Source organism: Protobothrops mucrosquamatus, unplaced genomic scaffold (assembly GCF_001527695.2).
Source record: "Protobothrops mucrosquamatus isolate PMUCROS unplaced genomic scaffold, P.Mucros_1.0 scaffold3443, whole genome shotgun sequence".
In the NCBI taxonomy this organism is placed as follows: domain Eukaryota; kingdom Metazoa; phylum Chordata; class Lepidosauria; order Squamata; family Viperidae; genus Protobothrops; species Protobothrops mucrosquamatus.
Window position 1 is genome coordinate 36,581 of NW_015389422.1, and position 24,873 is coordinate 61,453.

Here is a 24,873-nt window from a genome sequence, read left to right on the forward strand (position 1 = left end):
GAGAAAAATAAGGCAGCCATTTTTCCGTGCTCTCTCTTTGGGTTCCCGCTGCAAGAAGTTGCATCTTTTAAAACTGCAGAAGGGAAATTGCTGGTGGCTACATGATTCTAAAATAAAACGCAATCAATGCGAATCCGGGGCACACCCTCTTTTGGGGTGACTGCATGCTTGGAGACTTTTTAATGGAGGAGTAGACAAGCAGGACCATCTGAAGCTGGAGGCCACTGTTCCAAACGAGTCTTCTGGGACTCGTTTGGGACTCTTAATGTGGTTTTCGTCTTCGTTCCATTCATTTTCCTGCTGTGAGCAATCACGGCTCTTCAATTTTTCCAGTCCAAGGTCCATGAAGCATAAAACACCCTGCCAAGAGTTGATTCCTGGATAGTCTTTGTAGAAGACAAGATCCCCCTTTAGGATACTTGCAATAGTACTCGGTCTCTCTTAAATAGGGTTCTAGAAATAAGACAAACGAGGGTTGGATTTGATGGCACATGATCAAAGGTCCTTGCGGGCATTTTGGGAAGGACTGGGCGTGGAAGTCCCACCAAGGCAAAGTCCTCACAATGAGCCACTTCACAGGCTTTTATCCAAATCCCCAAATTGTTGCTTTCTATTTGTAGCCTTCACAGCATCCAACCCCATCCCACTGTAAAAATAGTCACCAGATGTTTGGGACCACGGCAGCCAGACTCTTCGACCAAGAGATAAGGAGAGCTGTAGAACGTCTTGGTGGGTCTAGCTTTGACGTGACTTGGGCTCCATGGCTTTTGTCTTCCAGGAGAAAGAGAAGAAGTACATGCTGCCGGTGGACAACTTGAAGGTGCGAGATATCGAGAAAGGCTTCATGTCCAGCAAGTACATTTTTGCGCTGTTCAACACGGAGCAAAGGTACGGCTTCCTTCTGCCCCAGCCTAAGGGGAGGACCTCAGCAAGTCGGCAAGTCCACGCAGTGTCTCACCTTCTTTCCTTCCGCACCACCCAGGAACGTTTACAAAGATTATCGTCAACTGGAGCTGGCGTGCGAAACCCAGGAGGAGGTAGACAGTTGGAAGGCCTCCTTCCTGCGGGCTGGAGTTTATCCAGAACGTGTTGGGGTGAGTTGAGAAGCAGTGGAAAATGAAACATGAGCAGGAGGTCAAGCCATCTCACTGAGATGCCAGATAAACCAGACTTAGTTCTGTGTTTGGTTTAGAGATCACTGGCTTGGGTGGAAACCAAGAAGAGGAGGAAAAATTCTAACCTTCTTCCCTTCCCCTACTTTAAAGAGAAAGTTGCATCCTTTGCAGGACACCATCCATGGTGGACAAATCTAATTTCATTGAGTAGGGCCCTCCCGGTTTAAAACTGGGAGCATATGTACAGCAGGGGTGTCCAACCTTGGCGACTTTTAAGACTTGTGGACCTCAACTCTCAGAATTCCTCAGCTAGCTGGCTGGCTGGGGGAATTCTGGGAGTTGAAGTCCACAAGTCTTAAAAGTCGCCAAGGTTGGACATCCCAGCATCGCCCAGGAGCAGAAGCCAGGGAATGAGGACATGAATTACACTCTTGCAAACATCTTTTCCCAAGACTTTTCCGTAAATGCATGGAGGGGGCCAGACAGAAAAGACCCCAATATAAGCTTTTAAGCCTAACTGGTGGGCTGCCCTCTTGAATGGTCCACCAGAAGGACAATACCGCCCTCTGTTGGTGAGGCTCTGAAATGACAGCACATCTTCATTAGCTCCATCTTACATTGTGTATTCTCTGGTTCAGATGTTAGTTTTTAACCAATGTTCCCTTGTCTCCTTTTATTTTTATTCGTTTGCACTCCCCGTCCAAGTGTTCTATTTTAGGGCTGCTAATGCCTCTGGTTTTGTCTGTTTGCTGTTCAATCCTATGCCAGTACTGAGAAAATGGCTTTGCTAGTGAATCACTTGTGTTAAAGAAGTGATGTTTCAGATTGAATGATTGATGATGTGTGATCAAATCATTCTCCGTGCCTAAAGACCACCTAAATAGATTTTTTCCCCCATAATGATCCGTCCCAAACCTTATCCAATTTTATTTTTAATTGATTGCATTTTGACTTCGTAGAAATCTCATTCTAATTATATATCCATGGGTACACTGAATACTTAAGTCAGGAAATATACCTACCTACTTTTTAAAAATCACATTTTTTCTTTTTTTTTCTTTTCTTTTTCTTTTTTGTGTGCTCAAACTGGCCTCACAGGACAAAGATAAAGTAAGTGGTGGACCCTACTTTTCCTGTGCCGTTTTCTTTTGGATTATACTTTTTTTTTTTTTATACTGGACGCATTTTTTTTAACTCCTTTTTTTCCTTTCATTTAAACTATTGTCCCTATATTCTAAGAGAAACTTTATCCTTCGCCCTTTTTTTCTCTCCACTTCATACCATGTTGCCTGCTTGATTTTATTTCTTATTCTTTCTAGAATGCTCCTTTTTTTCCTTCTTTTCGTCTTCTCTGGAACATATCCCCCATTTCTACGCTACATCAGAAAGAAAAAAAAAGATGCAATTTTTTCTTTTCTCATTTGTTTCTTTTTATATATATATAATATCTAGTTTCCCAATCATTGGTCCCCGGGACCTGCAAGGTACGTACATAATAACACAAATTATAGGTTTAGAGACTAAATCCAAACACCATTACAACGTCAAATTGAAACGTAGATTTCATTCCTCAGGCGAACTCGAACAAACTCATACAATCTGGAGAGAGGTCGGCAGAAACGTCCGAATTGGTTTTCTGGTTTTCGAATTGAAATAAAAAAAACCTTTAATCCCAGTTCTCGATCGGAATTTGACTTTGCAGACCTTGGATGCAGAAGCGCTTTAAAACGAGGGTCCCCAATCTTGGCTACTTGATGAGTTGTGGACTTCAACTCCCAGAATTCCTCAGCCAGCCATGCTGGCTGAGGAATTCTGGGAGTTGAAGTCCACAACTCATGAAGGGGCCATAGTTCCCCCATGCTGGCTGAGGAATTCTGGGAATTGAAGTCCACAAGTCATAAAATGGCCACGGTTGGGGACCCCTGCTTTAGAACACAGATGTAAAGAGGGAGTGATGGTTTTAACAGAATAGACCTCTGATAAAACTTCTCCTTCTATAAAATCGAGTTTCATATCTCAGAAGAACAGTCTCTATTTTCTTCTGTAAGTTGTTTGGATGAACCGCAAAGGAAGATGATGGTTTAAAGCCGGGGTCTCCAACCTAGGTCCAGATTAAGCCTTGGGTCTAATGCTAAGCTCTTTCTGTGGTGTCCTTGCTAACGAAGCTTGTTATCTAGAAGTTCAGGGGAGCATCAGAGAGGCTACATGGGAAGTAGGAGATGAGAGACTTTGAACCAAGGTCCTCTTTGGCTTCTGGTGGTTAACGGCCTGCTTTGTCTCCCCATCGGTCCTCTGTAGGGTGGGGAGTCAGAAGAGAACGGCTCGGACAGCTTAATGCATTCAATGGATCCCCAGTTGGAGAGGCAAGTGGAAACGATCCGGAACCTTGTTGATTCCTACATGGCCATCGTCAACAAGACCATTCGTGACCTCATGCCCAAGACAATCATGCACCTTATGATAAACAATGTACGTATGGCGTGTGATGACACACTGGATGGGTGTGTATGAATTTTATAATGTTTTAGGATCGGTCTGAGGCTACCTCTTGAGTTAAAAGCAGACGGTTCTGGAGCAGCATGTTGATTGATAGGAAAAAAAAGTCAGTTGTTGGCCTTGGGAGTTTCCATCTCAACAGATATGGAGAACATGAGGAGGAAGGAACAGGAAAATAAGAATATATTATATCGTGATCTGTCAACTCTAGCGCCTAGATTGGCAGAAAAAGAGACTGGTAGCACGGTGGAATGGAGTGGACTTCTGGCTAGGAGATGTGATGAAGGTCCTCTCTATCAGCCTCGTTTACCTCACAAAGATGTTCTTGTATAGGCAGGATTGTTACTCCATTGGGTTCCTTTACTCATTGGTTTAAAGCTTCTTCAGCTCTGACTGGATGGTGGGGAATGGAAGGATTTATACTCCTTGCAGACCGCTGGTCATTTGCCTACTTTTAGAGAGTCGTTGAGGCCACTTGGAGGTTTACCTGTGTCTTCAGGGTCACTTGAGTGGTGCAAATGCATGTGGAGCCTTCTTGGCTGCAGGATGTTTTCTGCCCTGGGTCCCTTCCCCGTTGAAGACGGGTGCATGCTCCATACCTATTTGCACTACTCATGTAAACCTCCAAGTGGCCCCAACAGCTCTCTAAAAGGATGCAAATGACCAGCTGTCTGCAAGGAGTATAAATGCTTCCATTCCACACCATCCGGTCAGAGCTGAAGAAGCTTCCCGGATGAGAAGCAAAACGTCTTCAAAGAAAAAGAAACCCCAAAGAGGAACCGTTGTACAGCTGTCCAGATTAATGACCTTCGTCTTCTGCTTCCTCTCTGCCAGACCAAGGAGTTCATCCACTCCGAGCTGCTCGCCAACCTCTACTCCTGTGGTGACCAGAACACCCTCATGGAAGAGTCGGCCGAACAAGCCCAGCGACGTGACGAGATGCTGCGCATGTATCACGCCCTGAGAGAGGCCCTTAACATCATCGGGGACATCAACACCACCACCATCAGCACCCCGCTGCCTCCGCCGGTGGACGACTCTTGGCTGCAGGTGCAGAACATACCGTCCGGACGCAGGTACCCGAGGCGCGGGGGGAGGCCCCGCTGAGCTTCCTGGCGCCTCTGCCCAGCCAGATAGGTGGCCGCCCCCGGTAGAAATGGGATGGAAGGAGGCTGGGAGTTCTGTGTTGCCTGCCCTGAGCACGGCGTCCATAGGATTGCATGAAGGGGCAGAGCCAAGTGGAGTACGGAAGGCTTTTTTGGGTGGAACCCATCAAGGACAGCTGTTCTTCTAGCCCAAAACGCTAAAGGTGGTTGGAAAGAAGGTTTTTTTGGGCGGAACCCATCAAGGACAGCTGTTCTTCTAGTCCAGAGCGCTAAAGGTGATTGGAAAGAAGGTGTGAACCAGGCCGTATGCACAAATTTCCCCGTGAAAACAGCTTCCGTTTTCCCAGCTTGGAGAAGACCATGTAGTCTTCCTATCTTGTTTCTTCTACTTCTCCAGCTGACCGGTCTCTCCCTTGACAGGTCTCCCACCTCCAGCCCCACGCCACAGAGGAGAGCACCGGCAGTCCCACCCACCAGACCTGGATCACGAGGACCAGCTCCTGGACCTCCGCCTGTTGGTGGACCCAGCCTCGGTGGTGCTCCCCCTGTGCCTTCCAGGCCGGGGGCCTCTCCTGATCCTTTTGGGCCTCCCCCACAAGTCCCCTCGCGGCCCAACCGTGCGCCTCCGGGGGTCCCAAGGTAGGTGAGATCGGGCCACGTGGGATAGGCAGCGTCACTCAAAGTGTGACTTTATTTTTTTTAAGCAGTTTTAGAATTAGCATCCTTTTAAACAAAATCGTTGAGCGTGTTGTATCACATGTGACAACGGGGCCAGGACTTGCTATCCTGGGCACCTGTAGGATTCTTTAGAGGGTAGTAGTGATGGTATTACAGCCCTCTTCTTTTGTGTTGTCTAATTTCAAAAATCCAGAGAATTTCCCATTTGGCAAAACAGATCTGTCAGGTTTTAAGTAGAAGGCAGAATCTAAAGTGGGGGGAACTAGCCTGGTTCTCCTGTGGTCATTCTTTGGGGCAGAAAATGCCTTTGATGGGTATTCTTTGGGGAAATCTTCCAAACGTCTACCTGGAAAAACACAAAGCCAAAGCTGTTATTGTAAAATGAAGTGTAGAAGAATTCTGTCCTGCGGAACAGAACATACCTCGAATTATCACGACACGTTTCTTGTGGTGAACAGTCCCAAGTGTGTAGACTTTGGGGAACCTCCAGCTGAATTAAATATAATCCAGTTCCAGGGAATCAGATACATTTAAGAGAAGTCGATCGTTCTGGATCCAGTGGAAACGAGGCCTGTTTGCAGTGGGATTGTTGCCTTTATGCACATCAAATCATTTTCGGTTTGCCGTTCAATTGAATTACGCCGAAACCAAGCAGGGTTCTATAAAATGGTATCTGTGAAAAGGGTATAAATGTTGTTTTGCATCTTTTATATTTTGGTTGCAAAGAAAAACTCCTAGAGGTAAGTGCATAATTAAAGGTTTCCTGGTTCTTGAGGGGGGGAGGGAAATTCCATACCTCCTGCTTATTTCTCTCATTTAGGCACCGATTCTCCAGGATTTGTAAACACTTCCGATGCTTATGCGATCTTAGAAAAGCCGAGAGAACTAAGGCACTGCTTCAAAAATTAAAATTTCCTGTTTCCCTTTTCCTCTCTGGATTATCTCCCGGAGGCACGTCTTTCTGAATGCTGCTTCTTTATCACATGTATGAAAACAAGAAGGAGTCTTCCTTTAGTGACCAGAGTTGGGGCTGGCAACGAAGCCGTCACTAAGTTGGACCCCCCAACTACTCTTGTCACCATATTTTAATTTCCTTAAATGTGAGGGCCGGTGGCAAAGTTATTTTTTCACCCCTGTTGTAACTGTGAATGCTCACTAAACGAGGAAGCGGCTAAATGAGGACCACCTCTGGTTTCAACTTTAAATTTAAGACTCCCGCTGGCTTTGCAGAGGTAGAAAAACTCGGCGACATTTGCAAAATTCTCTTTTCCAAGTTTTCTGCTAAATACGTATATATATATTTCCAGCACGGGAGGGTGTGGATCAGACGGGACAGCTCTGTCCATCCATTGCTACTCAGATCTTAGACCACCTGATGCCCCACAGCACAGGAGGGGATGAATTAGAAACGGTGCAGGATGCTGGTTTATGCTATCTGTGCTCCCTGCCAAACAAGCCGCGTTGTGTTGTGCCAATGGTTGTTTCGATCCACAGCATTCCCATTTAGTGCCTTGTTTTCCAGATGCGTAGGGGGTTATTCTATTCCTTTCTTCTTTTAACCAGCTTGCCATCTGTCCGTCTCTGTTTGTCTGCATGTCCTGCTACTTCTGCGCAAGCCTTGTTTTTAATTTTTCCTCCACCTCATCCCATCTTCTGGTTCCTTTCCTTCCCCCCCCCCCCCGTTTCTTGTGGATGATCCTTTACTTTCATTTAGGCTGAATTTCAGTATCCGTCCTCTCCAGAGTCTGTTTCCATTCTCTTCCTCAATTTCTCTACCCTGTTGTCCATTCCTTCATTCAGTTTATATATTCTATATACAGGCAGGAGACTCCAGGGGGGTGGGGGCTGAAATCAACAGGTCTTCCTCTCCCTTCAGACTCATAAATAAACCTACATAGCCCCATTCCATAGCCCCATTAAAGTTTGGGTCACATGTCTGAAGTTGCCGTTAGCTTGATCCTCATCTCTCCGAGTTCTCCCACGTATCACGAAAGAGATGTAGGGAATTACTCTGTGGCTCCTTCCTGGTTTGCACTCTACAGATGTTTCTGGAACCTAACTCTACATTCCAGCTGCTATGGAAAAAGAATTTGCAGCTCCCCTCCCATATTTTTTTTTTGTCCAAATGGGTCAAATCACTCCTTGTAAGATATGTAGAACAACCTCCAAGAGGTAACTGTGTGCAGCTAGTCACCAAGAGATTGGGCCCCCCTTAAACATTTCCCCAAGGTAGGATATTTCATGAGAAGTAGAGTTGGATCCATGAATGTTGACATCAGCCTTTCTCAGGTGGAATCCTTCAGTAGAGGTTGTGGTCTACTATATCTCACAAGGGATCTACAAAAACAAATTCACCTCTAAGATTGATCTCCCAAATCAAGTGGGTGCAGAATCTCTCTCTCTCTCTTCCTCCTGAACTCCCACTTTAATTCCTTTCCTATAAGGTGTCCCTTCCCCCACCATAACCCAACACCTGAGATGGCACACCAAGGCTCCTTAGGCCATCTCTTGTATATAGAATAAGTTGGTCCACCCTTGCCAGATGGCATTGTCCTCTTGCCAGGAATCCACCATCCTCATTTTGTCATTGTTTGTCCTTCTTTCTCTCTCCCCCGGTTCTTTTTCTTCCCGTTGGGAGGAAAAAATGGTGCCCGGAATGGGATTGAGAAGAAGCACATCAAATGTCGCAGTCTCTCTCTCTCTCTCTGTGTGTGTGTGTGTGTGTGTGTGTGAATCTGTCTGTATCCAGAAGGATTCTTCTACCTTCCTATTTTGGAATACTTGGGATGAGTATTTTGAAGGCATCTTCCTGCCCTCACGTGCCCTAGGGTAGACCCCGTCTACAGAATCAGGAGCCTCAAATTGCATTGGGTTTTGTAAGTTGTCATCCCAATGCCAAGCAGACACCAAATTGGAGGCCACAGTAAGAGACCTCACTTTCTTGACTGTGATGAGGCTTTTGTCAAGCAGTGTTGCAGTATGCAGGTGTGCATTTATCCCAGTCCAAACCCACTGCTGATAATCTCTTCTTGGCCTGGGTGTCCACTATTTACGTGCTCCCAGCTAGTGCGAGTCCAAATGGCTGCATGGGACCCCTTGTCTCTTTCTGTGTCCGCTGCACAGTGGTTCATAGCTATGTCTTCTGACTTCCACCTGCTTTTCTTCTCTGTGTGCTTGGGGTGAGTGCCAGCACGGGCTGCACCTTGCTTCTTCTCACTAGCCTCTGTATGGGGGTCCACAAGCCCGTGCGTTTTTTTTCCAAGCTGCCAACCCTTCTGCCTCAGTGTCTGAACTGCCCTGTTGCTCTCATGTTGTCTTTTCAGAATCACTATCACTGACCCTTGAGGACTGGCCGAGACCGGTACGTTCTTCGCTGTATTCACCCCGGCCTCCGCTGATGCACGAGTCGGTGTGGTTTAACCGTTCTGTCTCCTCGTCCCATTGCCTCTCCATCTCGTTCCCTCTCACCCTTCTGCCACTCGCCTCTCCTAGACCAGTATGGGGGTCTGTCCGGGATGCGTCGTGTATTTCTGCTTAGAGTTGCGTGAACGTGTTCCTCTCCTGGACATTTTCAGATTGCCAAGTCCTTGCCCAATCTTTGTGTGTGTGTGAGAGAGAATGTGTCTGTACACATCTATGTGCAAAAAAAAAAAAAAAATACAAGAAGGAATTTACCTTGATTCTCCTCCCCCCTTCCCCAATAAACACAAGTCTTTAACACACTTGCTTCCTTTTAAAAGTTCCCCAATGGGAACAACTGGATGATGAATAATGTGATGTGAGAGGACACCAGCATTTGCTATTGATTTTTTCTCTCTAAAAAGTTCCTGAAAAACAGAAAGAGACATACGGAGAGACAGAGAGAGAGAGATTGGATAAGGAAGCAGTGGGCTTGGAATAAAATAAAAACCCCTTCACAGAAATGCTGAGAAAATCCTCTTTAAGAGGCCCAATCTCTATGAGGTGGACTCCAGACCTTAATGGGATGTGAGATCTTGTTCTTGTGTAAACAGAAAACCAGGGGGAGGCCAATGGTATATGGGTGGGCACATTCATCTCCAATATATCTCATTCCACCAGTCCAAACCTGTGGTTAGATCCCTCCTTATCCTACAACAGAGGCTTGTAGCCCAATTGGCAACATGGCAACCCAACAATAGATGAAAGTTGGCAATTCTTTGAAAGGGTCTTTTAAGTCACGGTAACTTCCTGGCTTCTAGTCCATCCAATTCAATTCAGGCATGGCTTCCCAGTTTTTGTTGTACTACTTACAAGAGCTGGCCTTTCTGAAGAGGCTCTGTTCTTCAAAGATTGCAGGACACCCTGAGAAAATTAGTTTGAGATGACTTGGAAAAGGCCACATGGTCTCTCCTAAAAAGTCAGCGGAGCTGCATTGGAAGAAGTAGCTGATAGGATAAGTTCTTGTTTAGCCAATAAATTTAATCCATTTGTCATCTTCCAAAGTAAATTGAGGTTGATGGACCAGAAGAGCCCATGAAGGCCACAGCACCTAGCCAACCTTGGTTGATCTTGGAAGACCAAGGTTGTAGCCCAGGCTGGGAAGTTGAAAAATACACCAGAAGACCTTTTCATATTATGGCCATGAAAATTATATGCTCATAGCCATGATGTTCTTGGAACCCCAGGAAGTTGGTGACAGAGGCACCTTGTTAATGAAGATGTCCTTGGAGGCCTTCAGAGATGGCGGTCTAGATTTGTTCAGTCAGATATCCTTAACTTTCTTCCACAAATACTTTTTTTTAAAAATTACACTTAGTTAGCATTCACCTCAAATCCAATCCACTAGTAAATCCAGTCAAATTGTAGCCGAGTTGAAAGCATCACTCAATGGTTGCTTCTCTCCAGGAAAGACCTCACCTCATCCATCCCCCTGGAGGGGTCCTCACATCCAGGAAGGATGGAAGACGGTGTGGGGGATGCCATTTGGGGCTAAGGGGTCTATGAATGGGCAAAACCCCTAGAAGGTACAGACCAGCAATCACGTTGCATCAAGTGCCCAGGTTGATGACTTAACTGTCAACTTCAAAAGCAGAGGGCACCTTCATCTCAAATAACATTTTTCTTCATGCGCTTGGACGAACATTGCCATAGTTGTGCTTCATGCTTCTCAACAGTCATCTAGGCGCCAGGACCACCTTCCACGTGGTGGGACCTGGGAAAGTCCTGGATGGATTCTGTCTAGTAGAACACCGACCCTCGGATTCCATCCACCGGTCACTAGAACTTCCTTTCTTTAATCAGAAATTTGGATGGGAAGAGGGGTGAAAAAGCTGGCGAGTGGCTGCCGTTCCGGACATTGACATTATATCTGTGGTCCTGGCCGAGGTGAGGTGATGAGAAGCATGACCAATTGCAGTTGGTCACCATGCTAATCTCCGTCTGTGTGTTTCTCTTCTCGCTTTCTTTTATCTCTTCTGCCTTCACAGCCGCAAGGGTCCCGCTTCACCTACACGAGCCACATTAATCCGATCAGCTGAATCTTCCCTCTTAGATTTATAACCCAAGGCCTGTAGACAGCTGGTGACAAGTTCCCCCTGCCTGGGTTTCCCTCTACTCTGTCAACCCAGAATCCACCCGAGGCATCTCCTCGGCTCCTCTGCCCCTTCCCTCCATGTGGTTTCAAAAAAAAAATGCTCGTTTAGTGATTGACCACTTTGTCTTCTTTTGTGCGTCCGTATTGCTTGTGAGCCTAGAGTAGTCCTAGTTGAAGGGCATGAATTGTGAATGCCGTTGAGTTCTCCGGAGCGTAGACTTACAGGAGCATCCGTGCCTCAACGTACCCAACTCGTCTTGGGTTCGGTGTCCTGCCTGCCTGGGTCAGCTGTAGCCCTAATCCGTAGCAACGTAGTCCATTTTGTCCCCTTACTGTAGTAAAGACAGAAACACTTGGGTCTTGTGCTGGAAACTCTTTGAGGAGGACCACACTGGACTGGAGAACCTGGACTGGAATGCTTTCATGTTCTTGAGAAGTGGGATTGATTCAAGGTGCAGCCGTGGGGGCCCGATCCCTTTTTTTCAAGCAGGGCCAACTGGTTTGGTGGCCAGGGAGGGCTTCCTGGATGGTGCAGACTTCCGGAGGATCTTATCGGATGGATTGAAACGTTCAGAGGTCGCCCTCCATTCTTGGAGAGATCCAACAAGGAGCTCAGAGACTTGGTGGCTTCAGCTAGCTTTCTGACATGACCTCTTATAGAGAACGTCCGATTAAGAGACCGAAGCTTAATGTAGTTCCTCCTCAGCCAGAACGAACCAGCTGATATTTTCCCAAAAAAGAAAAAAAAAGAGGGAGATTTTGCGGTGTAAATGTTTTATGAGCTTTGCTTCTGACAAAAACAAACAAACAAACAAAAAAAACCCCAAGGACCTCTTCAAAAATGTGTTGATGTCTTGAGTATTTTGGTGATTCCACTTGCTTCCTTGCATGCAGGCCATACGTATTTCATTACAGAGACAAAAAAAAAGAAGACATTTTCAATGCCAAGTTGGACATCCTTCGGCACCAGCTCTGTGACCTACCTATTTAGGAATAAATGTGGAAAAAACAAAGTCTGCCATTTTCCTGTCCCTCCAAAAAAGCCAGCCACTTTTAAGTCAACCCTGTTTCCAATTTACGTTCCTCGATCCAAGTGGTTTTGAGTTGAGTTTTGATGTCTGTTCCTTTCTGTGTTTTAACTATGGTTTTAATTCTTTTATTCCTCCCCCTATCCTCTCCTTCTTCTTTTGTTCCCTTTTGTCTTTTTTTCTTTTCTTTTTTCTTTTAAATTTCAGCCGGCCTAGCAAAACTAGTTCTTCTCGTCCGGAGAGTCCCAAGGCATCGTTTGACATGTAACCCTGATCATCTGTCCTTTATCTGCCTCTTAGCTGTCCTGTCCTGGAATGATCGAATGCACATCTTTAAAAAAAAAACAAAACGAAAAAACCCACAGCTTTGTTGTCGTAGCTTGTGGCTTGCACATATCAGATACAACTCTAGTGACTTTTTTTTTCCCCACCCCTTTTTTTCCTTCTTCCTCGTTGCTTAAAAGGAACTTTAAACAAAGCCAATGAGTTATATTGTAGTAATGAAACACATCTTTACTGTTATATAAATATCTATAAATATCTATATAAATATATATATATATAAAGATCTAAATCTATATGGTGTCCAGATGTTTTAAAGCCTTTAAATGCCTCCACTGTTGATTTTAGCAAATACTTGAGTAGGAAGAATGTGTGTTTGTGTATATGTGTGTGCGTGCATGTGTGTCACACACACACGCACACACATACCTAATAAAAATGTAGTGTAACCCAAATCGTGGGTGATTTTTTTGCAGTCCTGGTAGTACTTGTAATGCCAAGTGTGATCTGTCATCTTTTGTTCACTGGCTGAAATAAATTATTTCTGTATAACAAGAGAGACGTCATACTTTCAATAAAATCCTCTCTCGGTTCTTTTTGCATGTCATATTTGACGGGGAGTCTACGCTGCAAGACACGTCAGGGATCTAACACACTTCATTCATTTATTAAACTTGGTTTTGCAAGACATTGCAGTAGTCTTTCACTCAACAGGCGTGCTTGTTCCAGAAGACGAACTCGGTTAGTTTTAACTTAGGTTTGTCAGATTCAAGGCATCGTACAATCTTTAGAAAGTGGTTTAAGTTGGCAACTGGGCCAAGCCGGTTGTGTGAACGCAGTATGGGGTAACCTGGAGTTGCAAGGATCGAAGATCAATCTGAATCAACTCGGGGTTAGCTCAGTTCACAGTTCAGTGGTTAAACCAACATTTTCTTTCTCAATTGTTCTTTTGCCAAAAAAAAGAACAGAAGCCAAAACTACGCCAGAGGCGGACTTGAGGGAAAAAGTCTTGCTACATCTCGTACAGCAGCCAAACACACAACGAAAGTAATTTCACAACTTTTAAGTAACACAACTGAAAGAACAAGCCGTTCTTTAAACCTCCAAGTGGGGCACGCTGGGAGAATGCATGAACACAAATAGCATTTTTCTTCCCCATACTTACATTTTTTGTGATTTTTTTTTAAAAAGATGCAGATAGTTCTAAACTTATGACCACCAAGCCCAAAAATTCCGTTAAGTGAGATATTTTTTTACAGTGATTTTTGCCCCGTTTTACAACTTTTCTTGCGCCCTGGTGGTTAAGGGAATCCCTGAGGTTAAATAAATTAGTAATTTGGTTGTTAAATGAATCTAGCTTCCCTCATTGTGACTTCGCTTGTAACTGATCTTGAGAAAACTTTAATGGATAAAAATGTTTTGAACAGATCTAAAAGATTAGATAATTGGATTTGTTAAATGGAACATTTAAAGATTAAACGTATGTTTCAATATGGTTAAAAAGAGGGGGGAAATTCTGGATATAAATGTACATTAGGCTAAGAGGGACATGTATTTTGACTAGCATACTATCTTCTTATTTCTTTTTCTCCTCTCTTTTTTTTTAAAGACATGAGAAAGGTAAAAGTGTTGGGATGGCCTGTATGAGGAAAGACTTACGGTAAATATTTCAGGGTAATTAACTTTGAGAAAAATTTCAACCGGTTAAGAATGTTTTGAACATTGCGGGGAAAAACAAACCTAAACAAGAATTTTGTAAACAGGATCTATGACAAGGGACGATCAGCTTTATACTGATGTGATTATCTGCAGAAATGTTAGAAAAAAAGTCTATATTTAATTGTTATTTACCAAAATAATAAGAATTGTATTAATGCAAGGCTGGCAAAAGAGAACATTATTGGAAGAAGAGTATATCAAGCAAAGCTACTATGTGGACGATAGAATTGTAAAAACTTAATTGTTACTGTTTTTTAAATATAAACCCGGACAACATGCTGTTTACAAAATATTAAGGTGGTTATGTTAAAAAAATCAATAATATATATATATACTAGCTGATGAGAGCTAAAGAGCTTGAAATAGCTATACTAGTCTCCCTTTAATTCTTTGTCAGCCACAACATTTTGAATATAAAAGGGCATCACATGACCCCGGGCGACACTGCAACCCGTCATAAATACGAGTTTAGTTGCCAAGCGTCTGAATTTTGATCACGTGACCATGGGGGATACTGCAGCTGTTGTAACTGTGAAAAACGGTCATAAGTCACTTTTTTCAATGCTGTCGTAACTTCGAATGGACACTAAACAAACTGCTATTAAGTCGAGGATTATCTGCAGCAAGTCAGCAGACTGTGCTCGAAAAGCTTGTTTGGCAAACAACACAACACAACACCCCCCGATGCTTTGCCGAAGAACAATGTGCAACGCCATATGAAGTGACACAGATTTATTCAGAAAGACCAAATTTTGTAACAGGATATATTTTCTCTCCGCCATAGAACGCAAAAACGTTGGCGCTCTTGGCTTTCTTTTCACCTTCCCCGGAAACCCCCACACCTAATAAATATGGAATAATATTCTACAGTAAATCACATTCCTGCTCTGCTTTGCCCTCCCACCTCAACTAAAGTTATTTTTTTTTAAATATCATATAAGGTTATGAGGGTAGACTTCCGACAGCCGGAGAATGCCGACAGTGGCTTATTCTCTTTCTCTTTTTAATTATTATTATTATTCAAGGTATATACAAAATATTACACAGATACAATATGTACACTTGTGCCAACAGCGACTCGCGCCTCCACTTCCGCCAGCCTCCTGACCCAACACACGGAGGGAATGAGTAACACTGACGGGCCGAAAATCGGGACTGTCCCGGTTTTCCGGGTGTTCTCGGTTTGTGCAGTCCAGTTCCTACTGCTTTACAGCCTGGGAGAACGTGGGGAGTCGACGTGCGGTTTTGCTAGAAAATTGGAGCGGAAGCTTTTTTTGGTTTTCGAAATTCCCTCTGTGCTTTAGGTCGACTCTTTCCCAACAAGCTGTCCCGGGAGGACAACGTGTGCAAAACACAACTTCGCGGGGGTCTCATCCCCGGGAGCAGAATCTGACCTAAAAAAAAACCCGGGCCACTAAGCCACCTCCCCAAACCTTTTCGTAACCCACGTGCCGTTGTCCTTCTAAAACGGGATTTGTGCCAAACACACCAAGTCACCACCAACTTTAATCAAACCGATCCACTTCTTTTACACGCTCACAAGTGAATTCTTCCGTCTAGCCCCCCCCCCCCGCATACGGGCTCACGGATGGAGAGGAGAGAAACCGACAACGATCAAAATATATTTAGAAATTCCTAGACGGCTGAAATAACCTTGGCCCAACCCGGGAGAAAAGAGATTCCGTGAGAGACAGAGAGAGAAAGAGCTGGAATCGAGCCGTGAGTCTGTTCCTTTTTTTTTATCCGAGCTCGGCTTCTGCATCTCTTAAAAAGAATAAATAAAACCCACCACCTCAAATGCAAAGTTACATCCAGTTTTTTTTTTTATAAAAAAACCACAGCTTTTAACCCCTCCCCTGCGAACCGTCCAGCTCAAAGCAACCCAGAGCCCATTCGAATGTTGTAACGGAAATGTGAGGATTTGGGGCAGGGGGAAGAGACGGCGTTTGGGCTAAGAAAGGCGAAAGGCCAGGAGGGGTGGTTTGTGGGATAGGGGCCTGATCAGGCAAGAAAAAGGGGAAGATTTTGGAAGAAGAGCCTAAAGATCCGATCTAAAGAAGGCCGGAAGCAACCGTGGTAGGGAGAATCAAATTCGCAGGCTGTGAATGGGAGGAACTAATGGTGGCGTAAACCTCTGAGCTTTACTGGAGGACCGCGGGATTCGCAGCCGGCACAAAGCTTAGCCCACCCGGGCCTGCCCTCGAGGCAGCCCAGCCCACTCCACACGACCCCCCTCTGGAGCCCTTGACGTCCCTTCCCGGCTACAGCACCAGGAGCTTCACTTCGTCGTTTTCATCCACCCGATAGAAGAAGGGGATGCAGGGGGATTCCGAGGGGGATCCCATCCGATTCTGCGGGTTTTGGATTTCGTGGAGAAGCTGCAGGATCTGCTGGGCTGTGGGGTCCTGAGGAGCGGGCTGGGGGCTCTTGGGGTCGCTGTGGGACGGGCGGGAGCGGGAAGCTAAAGCATCCAGTTCTGGCCCGTCCGTCAGGCTCACTTCTTTCAACTCTGGAAGGCAGAAGGGGATGGGGAAGGGGGGAGAGAAACGGGGCTTCAGCGGTGTTGTACAGGTACGGCCAGAATTGGTGTTGCTAAGTGAGACGTTTTGCCCTGCTTTTAGGGCCTTTCCCACCAGCGAATCGCTGCAGTTGTTCTTGCAGTAGTCCGGCTTTGCAGTGAATCCCGCTTCCCCCTTGACTTGGCTTGCCAGGAGGTCACAAAAGGGGGACCGCGTGACCCCCAGGGACCCTGCGACCGTCATAAATACGAACCAGCTGCCGAGCATCTGAATATCGACCAGGGGGATGCCACAACGGTCGTTAACTGTGCAAAACGGTTCGTAAATCCCCTTTTTTTCCCCCAGTCGTAACTTTCGAACGATCACTGAACGAACTGTCGTTAAGTCGAGGATGAGCTGCACGGCCTAACGTTGTGCTTCTCAACCTTAGTCGCTTTGAGATGGGCGGACGTCAACTCCCAGAATTCCCCAGCCAGGTCATAACGACAGGGCAGGGCGAGGAAGGGGAGGGACATGAATTCAGATATGGGGGAGGGGGCTACAACAGGGCCTTGACCAGGATGGCCCCTTCAAAGGAATCCTTCCCCTCCCCTCCCCAGTTTATTGCCTCTCACCTGCCACCTTGGAAGCGTCCAATTCGAAGGCGCCATCCACCTTGGCGCCGTCGTCCCTCGTCTGTGTGGCCATCCTGTATTTGGTGTACCAGTCGTTACGCTCGCCCACCAAGCGCATGACCAGTTCCTGCAGCTCCAGCAACTTCATCTGCAACAAAAAAAGGACCTACCGGGGAAAATGGAAAGCAGCCGCCCACGAGAGGCTACCTCCGCCCTGCTCCTCCGTGAGGAAAGCCCATTTCCCCACTTCCTGTAGCTAAGCTGTAAGGGGCTAGTCCTCATGAGCCTTCAGCTTCGCCGTCTGTCTGTCTGCCTGTCCTGTTTCTCTTGGCACCAGCTAAGCCGTTCGAAAAGCTACTTGGGAAAGGAGCAGAGGGTCTTTGTTCTTATTCAGACTAGGAGCAGAAAGACAGCAACAGTATGCACCGCCCACATACACAACAATGACACACACACACACACACGAGACAGCTGGACTTTCTTGTTTTCCTTTGAAGAGGTTTCGCTTCTCATCCCAGAGCTCTGACTGGATGGTGGGGGAATGGAAAGATTTATACTCCTTGCAGACAGCTGGCCATTTGCATCCTTTTGGAGAGTCGTTGAGGCCGCTTGGAGGTTTAACTGTATCCTGAGGGTCCTCTGAGTAGTGCAAATGGGTGTGAAGCCATCCTGGCACTGCTGAAAGGGCTGTGTTGTGGAGCTGTGCTTTCTGCTGGGTGTTTTCTGCCCTGTGTCTGCTACGAATATAAATCCTTCTATTCACCATCCAGTCCGAGCCGAAGAAGCTTCTTGGATGAGAAGCGAAACGTCTTCAAAGTAAAACAAGAAAGTCCCGTTGCCTCCTGAAAAAAACACCTTTGGGACAACCATGGCCTGGAGGACTGAGAACCTCCAGAGATACACACAGTCACACAACTCCAAAGGAACTAACTTCTGCCCTAAGCAGGCCAGCTCTTCAAAGCAGAGACCCCAGAGGTTATTGCACGTAGCCCGAAACTGAGATACGGTGCTTTAAATAAGGACCGAGGGTTTTGCAAATGGTGGAATGGACCCAGTCCAGGTTCCACCTGGGCTGGGCCCGACTTAAAAGGGTCGAATCCTGTTCGGAACAGCCAGGAAAGCGGATTTTGGGCTGACCTTCATGTCTTCCTTGTCTTGAGCCAGCCGGTTGATGTAGTCTTCTTTCTCCCGATGGCGCTGTTTGAGAATCGCCCGTTGACTCTGGTACAGGGCGATGTATTCGCCTGCAAGGTTAGGAGAACAAATATACTGTGGGTTTTTTTTCATTGATACCAACTTCACTTTTCAACAGAGTTGGAAAAGACCTTGGAGGTCATCTAGTCCAACCCCCTGCTCAGGCAGGAAACCCTATCCCATTTCAGACAAATGGCTGTCCAGTCTCTTCTTAAAAACTTCCAGTGTTGGAGCATTCACCGCTTCTGGAGGCAGGTAGTTCCACTGGTTAATTGTTCTAACTGTCAGGAAGTTTCTCCTTAGTTCTAGGTTGCTTCTCTCCTTGATTAGTTTCCACCCGTTGCTTCTTGTCCTGCCTTCAGGCGCCTTGGAAAATAGCTTGACTCCCTCTTCTTTGGGGCAGCCCCTGAGATACTGGAATACTGCTATCGTGTCCCCCCTCGACCTTCTCTTCATTAAACTAGATAGACCCAATTCCAGCAACCGTTCCTGATATGTTTTAGCCTCCAGTCCCCTGATCCTCTTTGTTGCTCTTCTCTGTACTCTTTCTAGAGTCTCAGCATCTTTTTTTTATATTGTGTTGACCAGAACTGGATGCAATATTCCAAATGTGGCCGTACCAAGGCATTGTAAAGCGGTACTAACACGTCACGTAATCTTGATTCTAGTCCCTCTGTTAATGCAGCCCAGCACTGTGTTGGCTTTTTGGGCAGCTGCTGCACACGGCTGACTTATATTTAAGTAACTGTCTACTAGGATTCCCAAGATCCCTCTCAGTTACTATTGAGCCAGACACCACCTATACTACACCTGTGCATTTGGGTTTTTTAATCTTGCCTAAATGTAGAACCTTAACTTTTTTCAACGCTGAATTTCGTTTTGTTAGCTAAGGCCCCGTGATAACGCACGATTTAGTAACGGCTAACACAATCAGACAGATGGGTCAGTGTTACCTATGGTGTCCGTTTCTCCGGACAGCTGGATACAGTGGTGTTCCAGTTCTTCCACGCGCTCCCTCAGCTCCGCCTTCTCCCGCATCAGGTCCGTGAATCGGAGCTAGTGAAGCAGACAAGATTGCGTGGGTGAAATATTGGGGGGTGGGTGGGAAGTGTGTGTGTGGGGGGGGGGTGAAAGACAGTCACAATTCTCCTGACAAGGCTGCCCCAAAGGATTATTCTCAAAGCATCTTCGCCCGAAGGACGCTAACTAGGAAGTCGTTCTGATGGAAGCTTCTCTTGGACTTCCTTCCAGGAAGAGATCAGTCAAGAGGGAAAGGCTTCCGTTGCTTCCCATGAGAAACAGGCCAGAGATTTTCAAAATGGCTCTTCAAGCAGAGACCTGGAGCCTCTTGGAAGGTAACGGGGTACCTTACGATTACCGAGTGGTTGCCAGTTCCTTCTGGCACGTGGAGTTTATCCTGGCAAAGATAATTCAGTTATCATAACAGAATGTTTGCAGCTGAGGGTTGAACTGTGAAGTTCTTGGCGCCCTCTGAGCTTGGTGGTTTTCTTACAGACGTCTCGTGACCCAAATAGCTAACATCATCAGAACTAGAAAGGAGTGGGGTATGTGGGAGGAGGACACAGAGAAGAGAAGGAGGAGGAGGGAGGAGGAAGAGGAGACAGAGGAGGAGGAGGACTGTGGGCACCTTGGTGCTCTCTGAGCTTGGTGGTTTTCTTGCAGACGTTTCATTACCCAAACTAGGTAACATCATCAGTGCTAGGAGAGAGTGGACTGTGCAGAGAGGAGGAGAAGGACTGTGGGGTCCTTGGTGCTCTCCGATCTTGATTGTTTTCTTGAAAATGTTTCATGACCCAACTAGGTAACAGCATCAGTGCTAGAAGGAAGTGGGGCTTGGAGGGAGGAGGAGGAGGAGGACGACGACGACTGTGGGGTCCTTGGTGCTCTACAAGCTTGTTTTCTTAAAAAATTTCATGACCCAACTAGGTAACAGCATCAGTACCAGAAAGGTGCAGGGTTTATGCTCTCTCTCTCCCTTCTAGCCCTGATGCCATTACCTAGTTGGGTCGTGAAACGTCTGCGAGAAAACCACCCACCCATTACGAGTTACCGTAACGTCAACAATCCTTTCAAGAGCCCCCCAAAACTCACCTGCAGCTTCTCCATGGCACTTTTTAAGGCTTCATGAACCTCTCCTGGAACCGAATCGGCATCCGAGCCTGAAAGGGGGGAGACGCCGAGTGTGAGAGGAGGCAGTCACGGCCCAAGGAGGCAGGCCGGTGGGGAGGGGGGTCTCCCTCTTAAGGGTGGGCCTCCTACCTCCTGTGGACGTGAGCTGCAGCTGATGCTCCTTCTTGAGGGCGGTCATCTGCTGCAAGAGCTCTCTGCATTGTCGTTTCTTTTCCATCAGCTGCCGCCTCATCTCGTCGCGCTCGCCCTCCGCTCGGGACACGGCGGAGGTCAAGAACGCCACCTAGGAAGGAAGGAAGGAAGGAAGGAAGGAAGGAAGGAAGGAAGGAAGGAAGGAAGGAAGGAAGGAAGGAAGGAAGGAAGGAAGGAAGGAAGAATGGTTTGAGCGGGACGGCACGGCTGAATTTCCAAATTCAAACTCTGCGGCCCTCGGGGGCGGGAATTTAGGAACCGGTGCTCCCTTACAGCCCAGCTGTCCTCACGGCTGTCCTCCCCTCGACTTGCGACCGTCCGTTTAGCGGCCGAAGTTAGGAGCGCGTCGGAAAAAGCCAAACTTATGACTTTTGTCGTGGCCTTGAGGACCGTCCGCCTCACCCCTGCGGTCCTGTGATGGCAGCCAGGGAGGAGAAGGCGGGAGGCTCACCATTTCCTCTTTGCTCTCGAAATCCTCCGGAATGCTGAGCGGAGAAGTCCCGGAGTCCACAAACTCAGCGGCTTCCACGCCATCGCCTGCAAAGCCACAAGGGAGAGCTATTAGGGAATCACTCCCCCCCTCCTAAGCTAGGATCTGCCGGTCCGGGCTTCCCCTCCCCTCCCAAATCCTGGTCACCTTGAGCCCTGGGCAGCATCCTTTCGTCCAGTTCGGCCATGAGCTGGCTGACCTGCGCTTGGAGCTCTTTGTTCTCTTTGGAAAAGGACTCCAGGCTTTTCTGTTAAGAGGGAACAGGAAGGTCTTTCTTACGGACCGTTCGACTTAGCGTGGACCCGGGAGAAATCTTAAGAATCCCTGATCTCTCCTGTTTTCACCCGAGCCAGCTTCTCCAAACTAGCAGCCCTTCCTTAGATACGTCCTCTTCGTGCTGGACTTTCTACTGGAGATGGTGGCTGCGCCCAAGGAATATCCCTGGTGCTGAAGGAAAGATGTGAAGGTATGTTAATCCTTCACAACCATCAGCTTCTGCTTGGGGCAGAATCTGGATGAGGCAAGCTTAGATGGGGGCCCTTGGTGCTCTCTGAGCTGGGTGGTTTTCTTGCAGACGTTTCACAACCCAACTAGGGAACGGCATCAGGGCAAGAAGGGAGAGAGAGAGAGAGAGAGAGAGAGCAAAATCTGCACCTTTCTAGCACTGGTGCCGTTACCTAGTTGGCCGATGAAACGTTTTCAAGGAAATGATATCAAGGTCAGAGAGCACCAAGGACCCCACAATCATTGTTCTCCTCCTCCTCCTCCTCCTCCCACACACTCCACTCCCTTCTAGTTCCGATGATGTTAGCTAGTTGGGTCATCAGACGTCGGTAAGAAAACCACCAAGCTCAGAGGGTGCCAAGAACACCACATTTTAACCCCGAGCGACGAATATTCTCTTGCGTCATGACAGCTGAATTATCTTTGCCAGGATAAATTCCACGTGCCAGAAGGAAGCTCCACCTGCTTCAGTTTTAAATACTTGCAATTCAGTAATTGAATGAGAGTGGAGTTTCTGGAGAGGAGGAGGAGGAGCAGGAGGACTGTGGGGTCCTTGATGCTCTCTGAGCTGGTTTTCTTGCAGACTTCTCATGACCCAACTAGGTAACATCATCAGTGCTAGAAGGGAGTGGGGTTTGTGGAGAAGAGGAGGAGGAGGAAGACTGTGGGGTCCTTGGTGCTCTCTGAGCTTGCTTGTTTTCTTGCAGACGCTTCATGACCCAACTAAGTAACATCATCAGTGCTAGCCACGTCTATCTGCTGGCTTTCCCGGAAGAGAATCCGGAGGTCAAATCCGCAGTGCTCACCTTAGCTTTCTGAAGCTCTTTGAAGTGCATCTCGGCGTTCACCTTGCCTTGGACTTCCTCGTGCTGTAGACGGTCCATAAGCTGGGTCTGTAGGAGGAACTGTTTGTGCAGCTCCTCCTTCTCACTGGTCAGTTGCTGATAGGCTGCGGTGTATTGCTGGAGGTGGGCCAAATACTGGTCCCTCTGGTCCTGGAGGTCCTGGGCTTCGTGCGTCTTCTGAGCCATCTTGAATGGAACAAGACTGAGTAAGTGAACATCTCGCCCCAGAAAACCCCTTTCCAGCATCTCCCATAACTACGTACAGGAGGTGAAGCTTTCCTGAGAGCATCACTAGGGTTAAGTTTCAACCTAATGAAGGAGGACTATTGCCTTTCCAAGCTTCTCCCCCCCAAAAAAACCCCCAATTTGACAGCATCTCACTCTTTAAGAAGCGGATTAATATTGCTTCCCCCAAAATCTAGAGTTTCTCAACCTTGGCAACTTTTAGGACCGGTGGACTTCAACTCCCAGAGTTTCCCAGCCACCCTGGAATCCTGGGAGTTGAAGTCCACCTACCTTAAAGGGGCCAACGCTGAGGAACCCTGGTCAAGATTTGAGGATTGCAGCGACAAGCAAACCACGGTGGCTTTGGAGAGCCGATGGTTTGACAGTCAAGGAGTTCCAAATTCCTGTCGGAAAGCTGAACTACACAACCTAACCCCCAGCCACCACTTTTGAAAAAATAAAAATAAAAAAGCTCTGCTCCCAGGATAAAAATGGAAGAGCCAGACTGGACTGGACCGGACCCCAGAAGTGCAACCAGCCTTGCCTTCTCCTTAAAGTCCAACAGCTTCTCCTGAAGCTCCTCCAGTTTCTTGGCCAGCTGCTTCTTCACGTGCTGTTCAGACTGCAAGGCGCTTGTGATCTCCATGTTCTCGTTGGTCTGAAAGGAGAGGAGGAGAAAGAGGCAGGCCGGGGTCAACACAACCCCCCTTGGCAGTTTTCAGACTGCCTGCTCTTTGCAATAGTGCTGTGGTTACGTCCAGAATAAAACGGAGAGATGTTTAAGTGGCTACCTTGAGGGTTTTTTTTAGGGGTGAGGGTGAAAGAAAGTTGAAGAGGCCAACGTTAACATTCCTAAGCGAGAATCTTCCAGACTTTCTCTTTATAAATAGACGGATGGAGCTATAAAACACGATCCATGGGATTCAAATTTGGAATTTCAGTTTGCTTCCAATCCTATCATGCCACAGCAAGATGGAGGGAGGGAGGGATGGTCTGGGAACTGAAGTCGACCGCAGACGGCTGGGATTTTCCCCCAAACAAAAGAACACATCAGAAACGAAGGCGGGATCACAACCCGCCATCTCAAGGTCAAAAGGGATAAGAAGGAACTGCTGAGTCCATCAAGTTCTCCATTGTTGGCCTAGCGCCTTGCTGGTGTCGTTGCCATCAAAGGGGAGGGGAGAGGCACTTAGGGCAATCCACACCTGTGTATCTAGTGGTGGGAAATGGGGACAGGGAGCTGACGTGTGAAGAACAGAGCTGTATGTATGTTACGCCTGGCATCTTCAAGGCGGCATGCCCTGGCTGTGAAATTCCAGCAGCCCAAACAACCCAGTTTCCCACAAGATCGTGGCGATCCGGGATTGGGTGGTAGCGGACTCGACATTGGGGGGGACAGGGCGGGATGGGGAATGTTGGGTTTGGCTCCTTGTATCGGTGAGCGGGCACTTCAGATCCCGCCTCACCTTCCTGCAACCAACGTCTTTAGTAAAACTCCAAATCTACTGGAATCGAGAGTCTGCTTTCCTAAATGATTGTGCTGGGCAGCTGTCAAGTTGCAAAGCAGAGTTTGCTGGCGTGACAAATGTTGCTTCTCGCTTGCCAGACCGTGAGACTCAAGGCCGTTACACCAGATGTCTGGCCAGACCCAGAGATGCTTTCTCATAACGATATTTTCCCACTTGATTGGGCAACGTGACCTGACCCAGAGGGAGGAGGGAGAATTCAATGCCTGTACTACAGGGGTTTGAGAGGGATCTTTCCAGAGCTGGTTTTGCTTCCATTAGTGCCGAAGTGATGCACTCAATAAAGTTTTACATTAAGAAATCGGACCCTCTCGAAGGTGTTTGATCGGTTGGCTTTGTCAGTCAGAACCTTGACAGCAGGTCTGAAGTGTCCCCTAAAAAGGGTAGGGCAGGTGTAACAAAAGAACATTTTGACCTTAATATTAGCGGGGTTTTGCTCTAAGCAGGCAGTCTTCCACTTACGACCGGTCTCTCATCAACCATCCAAAGTTATGACCTACTTAAAAAAAGGGGGAATTATAATCCAGTTCCAATGGTCGTGACGATGATTTACAACGGTTTATGGGATCCACAGTGAACCCTTGGCTGAATTAACCAAAATCAGCTCTGTCGTATGACTGACCCGTTTCACGATC

The 24,873-nt window shown here is 47.1% G+C and overlaps 2 protein-coding genes across 2 annotated transcripts in view; one reads left to right on the forward strand and one right to left on the reverse strand.

Annotated features, from left to right (window-relative positions):
• LOC107297660 (dynamin-1-like) overlaps positions 1-8,994 on the forward strand; it is a 43,862-nt gene extending 34,868 nt beyond the window's left edge. Inside the window, exons 7-13 of the mRNA XM_015827020.1 lie at positions 779-888; positions 983-1,094; positions 2,214-2,225; positions 3,414-3,584; positions 4,446-4,687; positions 5,138-5,356; positions 8,719-8,994. Coding sequence (XP_015682506.1) covers positions 779-888; positions 983-1,094; positions 2,214-2,225; positions 3,414-3,584; positions 4,446-4,687; positions 5,138-5,356; positions 8,719-8,740 — 888 coding nt within the window. The 3' untranslated portion in view covers positions 8,741-8,994. The remainder of the gene's footprint in view (positions 1-778; positions 889-982; positions 1,095-2,213; positions 2,226-3,413; positions 3,585-4,445; positions 4,688-5,137; positions 5,357-8,718) is intronic.
• Positions 8,995-16,198: 7,204 nt separating this feature from the next.
• Positions 16,199-23,370, reverse strand: LOC107297658 (golgin subfamily A member 2-like; the record flags this gene model as incomplete). Its single annotated transcript, XM_015827019.1, has 10 exons — positions 16,199-16,487; positions 17,112-17,259; positions 18,249-18,355; positions 19,259-19,361; positions 20,418-20,485; positions 20,586-20,739; positions 21,100-21,185; positions 21,286-21,385; positions 22,449-22,673; positions 23,257-23,370. Coding segments are annotated over 10 exons (1,353 nt in total), but the record flags the coding sequence as incomplete, so codon positions are not given.
• Positions 23,371-24,873: the final 1,503 nt, after the last annotated feature.